Here is a 4,401-nt window from a genome sequence, read left to right as displayed (position 1 = left end):
TAATTATGGTTCACAAGATTATTCTTATTGAGCTGCGTACATTGATCTTTATGGTTCATACAATTGGGAGAGATGACCACTTTTAATTTGTAGATATGCCGCAGAGTTTACACAAAGTAATTAATGCATTGGCAAGAACTTTTTGATGAGTTCTTCAACGTATGGGGAAAACACTGTTGGTTTGTAGTACAACAAGAGTCCCATCTTGGGTCTTACCTCTGCAACTGTAGTCACATAATAGGTCTGGTAGTTTTCATCTTGCAATCCTATTCTGGGAAAAGTTCCACTTCTAGATTTCTGGATTGCATCGGAGAGGTCTTTCCAATTGTTCTCAAGACTGACTAAGTCCCCTCTTTCAGTATCAAGATAAAAGAAATTATCCACCAATACTTGCTCAATGTACTTGAATCGCGCAGCCTCTGAGACCATTTGGACAGCAACTAGAAGAGACCGAGCAGCTTGATTTGCCGTGGCAGCACTGGTAGCATATTTGTACAATGTGAAGACAGCATCATTTAATTGTGTAATTCCCAACGGTACTTGCTCTCTAAATGCTCCTGAATTTTCTAGAGCAGGATAGCTACCTCCGAATGGGAGCTTGGTTTTCTTTGTTGTTTTCAGAGGATTAGCATCATATACATCGTTCACAATATCGTTAAAGTAATAAGAATTAGTTTCGTCCACTTTAAAGCCAACCAAATATGCATTGATGACATCTATTGCCATTGTTGTAGAGCGTTCTGGATTAAAAAGCTTAACCAAAACAAACCGTTGGTCGCTGCTAGGAGCCACTTGGGCACGCAGCACTGGTATCGAATAGCTTGTTGTTCCACTTTCCAATTGCTTTCGTAAGTTGTTTAGAAAAGCAGAATAGACATCCTCGTCGACGGTGTCAGTGGCCAAGCTCACCATTGGGTAGCCAAGTTTGTCATTACCATTTGCTGTTATGGGGAAAATCCTGTCGGATCGAGATCCAAACGCAACAGTCCAGCAGTAAAACCATGTTGCCAAGAGAAGCCACACCTTCATGTTTCCTTTCATTGAGAAGCTTTTTTCAAATTCTTTACGGGTAACTGTTAAAGTATCAACGGATGGTTAAAATGTAGCTTACTCACAAATCAAATAAATCAAAATTCATGCAACCCCCTTAGCATGACAAAGACAATAGTTAGCCCTTGTAGCAAGAAATCTTTCGTATGAATAAGATAATAAAACGAGAATATGAATTACGATAGATATGTAGCAATAGAAACAACTATGTATAAAAAGTGATATTTTAAATTATAAGGATTTCTTTTATAACTTACAGAATGAGCAACTGAAGAAGACAGCAAGAGATGGTTTTAGCATGGATGATCATCCTCTTTAATTTATAGTGGAGAGAGGTCCCCAGTTTCTATTTTTTCTCTTAAATTTATATATATATAATATATATAAGCTTTTGGCATTATGCAAATTGTTGTGTTATCTCTTCGTCAGGACCGCTGCGTATCAGATTTTTTTTCTTATGATTGGAGAATATCTAATCAATTTCTCTCAAATAAAAAATAAGTAGAAAAGGAAACACTGTTATATTCATCAGTACTCTTTTCTTACTTGAATGGCTTTCATTCGGGAAGCTTTAGTAGGTTTTCTTTTTCTGAAATAGGAAGCTTTACTAGTTCAAAACAATTTGTTTTCTTCCATATAAAATTTGTATGATATAATAAATTGTGAGTAAAAAATGTCTAAAAACAAATTATGCTTTGTCAAGAAGTGACAAATGGATGTGAATTGAATAGGAAAAGGACGTGTCTTAAATAATCTATTTATCCATAATAACTCATTTAAAGTTTATATGGGTACCCAAATTTATATAATCCATGTAAACTCTTATCCACCTATTTACCTAATTAGTGTTAATTTAATAATTTTTAATAATAAACTTATTTTAAAAATATTATTATTATTATTATTATTATAGACCTTAGTTTTTATTATTATTAGTATTATTAGTACTCAAATTTAGTAAATTATTTTAATTTTATTATTGTTATTATTATAAATAAATTTAACTTACAATTCTTTTTTTCTTTATTTCTCTTAATTTTATCTCTATAATTTTATTAGCATCACTTTCTCTCTGGTGAAATTCTTTTGATGCTTCTTGATGTATTATCAGTTTAATATTTTATTTTTATATTATTGTATTAAATTTATTAAAAAAAAGCATATATGACCTAAAAGAAATTTTTGATGAAAATATTTTTTTTTATTTTTATACTTCTTAATTATTTTTATTGTGATATAATTATGTGTCACAATGCACTTGTTTATTTCTGTGAATGTAAACATGATAAATTTCATTCAACAAATTTGTATAACAAGTATCTTTTGTTTACATATTTTTTTATTTAGTTATTATTAAACTAAATTTTGATGAATTTTTAATTAAACTATTTAGCTATTGATGCAACCAAGGATGTATCTAAGTCAACTAGCATGGATCCACTAGCCTATGGAGGACCAATGACACGAGCAAGGAGTAAAAAGTTCAAACAAGCCTTAAATTCTTACTTGGAGCATGTTTTGAAGATGGCTAATGATGGTGTTTTTAATGAAAATAACAATGCCTTGAAGATAGTAACATTAATTGCTATTAATGAAGCTTAAACTTCTAGTCATGGAACAAGCTCAAGGTCAAAGATCAAGGATCAAAGTCAATAGGTTTTTCTATGGTTTCTAGAAGCATTGGGCCGCACATTAGGGTTTCTAGAAGCATTGGAGGTCTCACCTAACCCTAGGGCAGCCACCACTTATGCTTAGAGAAAGAGGCAGCCGCACATTAGAAGTCTTTTAGGGTTTGATTCTTTATTGCTTATCTCTTAGTCCTTTTAGGGTTAGAATCGTTTCAAGACTCTATAAATAGAGCTATGTATTTCGGCTAAAGCACAAAAGATCAATATACATTTCTGAATGAAGTTTTATTTGAGTTGTTAACTCTTATTCCTTAAGGTGTTCTTTATTAAATTTCTTGAGATTAAATTAACTTGTTTGATTTAGTTTCACATCTACATGTTTGATCAATCAATTAACTTTTTATTAGTTTCTTGAGTTGTTTGAACATTCTTCATCTATTTATAACTAAAGGGCTTAGTAGTTCTATTGCTAAGTTTGTTAGTTCCATAATCAATTGCAAACTTTCAAGTTAGATTTTGGGGCGACAAATTCGAACTTATTGGTAAGGGTGCTTCCTCTTAAATAGGGAGAGCATTTATCAGTTTGATTTTTTCACCATTACTTATCTTGGTGTTTGAACGTATCCGGTTCGAGTTCGTATCAGCTATTCATTTTCTCTATAATATTACTTTCTCCATTATGATATAAGCGTCACTTAAAAGAAAATTATTTCGCTTAAAATTTTTTTTTATTTTATTTTAAGCAACTAATAGAGTATTAATTACTTTTTTTCTAATTTTATTTTTATTCATTGTGAGAGAGAGAGTATCAATGGAGTAGGAAGAAAAAATAAAAAATAAAATCACCAAAGTGAAAAAGAATTTTATAATTTTTTTATGTATTTTAATAAATTGATATTTTACTCATATACAATTATATTTTATTATAATTGAGACTATTTAATATTGTATATTTCTTAGTTCTTGTGTGTGAGCTTTAAAGATACTTATTTAGAGACATAAATATTGATTGTCAAACTGAAACTTTTCAAGTTTCACCTTGAAATTTAAATTTTATATATTTAATTTATTAAATATCTTTATAATTTACTTTCTATTGATTGAAGCACGTGATGTTCGTTTCCGACCGGTTTGATTTCTTTGCTCACTCTTAGTTATATAAGATAGGCTTTTCAAAAGCTACTGTAACTAGAAAATTTCTTCAAAAGTTATGTAATAAGTAAAGAATTGCTGATTTAAAAGATGATCAACGATGAACTAAATTTTATCAATAACAAAAATAGAAAAATAGAAAAAAAAGAAGAATTGATAAACATCAATAAGTTTTATGTTGTTAATACTAAAACTAATTTCAAAACTCTAAGATTTCAAATTTAAATTATATTTTAAAGAGTTTTTAATTGCTAATAATATATATTTTTTTTAAATAGTGATTATATAAATTTATAAATGAATATAGTTTTGAAAGCAGAAAAAAAAAGTTAAGCTTTAGAATTGGAGGATGAAAATTACTTATTAATCAATCAAACCCTCCCTAAATTCATTAATCAATCAAAAAATGATTTTATTGAAAAGAAAAATAAATAACAAAAATCTAAATAATGAATCTTGAGAGTGACAAAAAGGAGTAAGTGAGAGTGACAAAAAGGAGTAAGTATGATGGTCTAAACATTTGTTGATTCATTTGTTCTCTTTTTGTTCTTTTGTTTTTGAATATATGTCA

The 4,401-nt window shown here is 29.3% G+C and overlaps 1 protein-coding gene across 1 annotated transcript; it reads right to left on the bottom strand.

Annotated features, from left to right (window-relative positions):
• LOC8270302 (ribosome-inactivating protein gelonin) lies at positions 1 to 1,404 on the bottom strand. Its single transcript, XM_002516314.3, has 2 exons — positions 1,308 to 1,404; positions 1 to 1,073 (listed from the first exon to the last, which is right to left on the bottom strand). Exons 1-2 carry the CDS (start codon positions 1,348 to 1,350, stop codon positions 121 to 123), a joined length of 996 nt encoding a protein of 331 aa, XP_002516360.2. The 5' UTR covers positions 1,351 to 1,404; the 3' UTR covers positions 1 to 120.
• Between the last annotated feature and the right edge of the window lie 2,997 nt (positions 1,405 to 4,401).

Source organism: Ricinus communis, chromosome 2 (genome assembly GCF_019578655.1).
Source record: "Ricinus communis isolate WT05 ecotype wild-type chromosome 2, ASM1957865v1, whole genome shotgun sequence".
Taxonomy (NCBI): Eukaryota; Viridiplantae; Streptophyta; class Magnoliopsida; order Malpighiales; family Euphorbiaceae; genus Ricinus; species Ricinus communis.
Note: the sequence above shows the minus strand (reverse complement) of the source record. Positions and strands in the feature narration are given on the sequence as shown.

What these genes read in the sequence shown, in the direction of transcription:
- LOC8270302 (XM_002516314.3), bottom strand. Translation starts at nt 1,350, where the DNA reads ATGCTAAAACCATCTCTTGCTGTCTTCTTCAGTTGCTCATTCT. An exon ending in CTTCTTCAGTTGCTCATTCT is followed by an intron (nt 1,074 to 1,307) that starts GTAAGTTATAAA and finishes ATACTTTAACAG; the next exon opens with TTACCCGTAAAGAATTTGAA.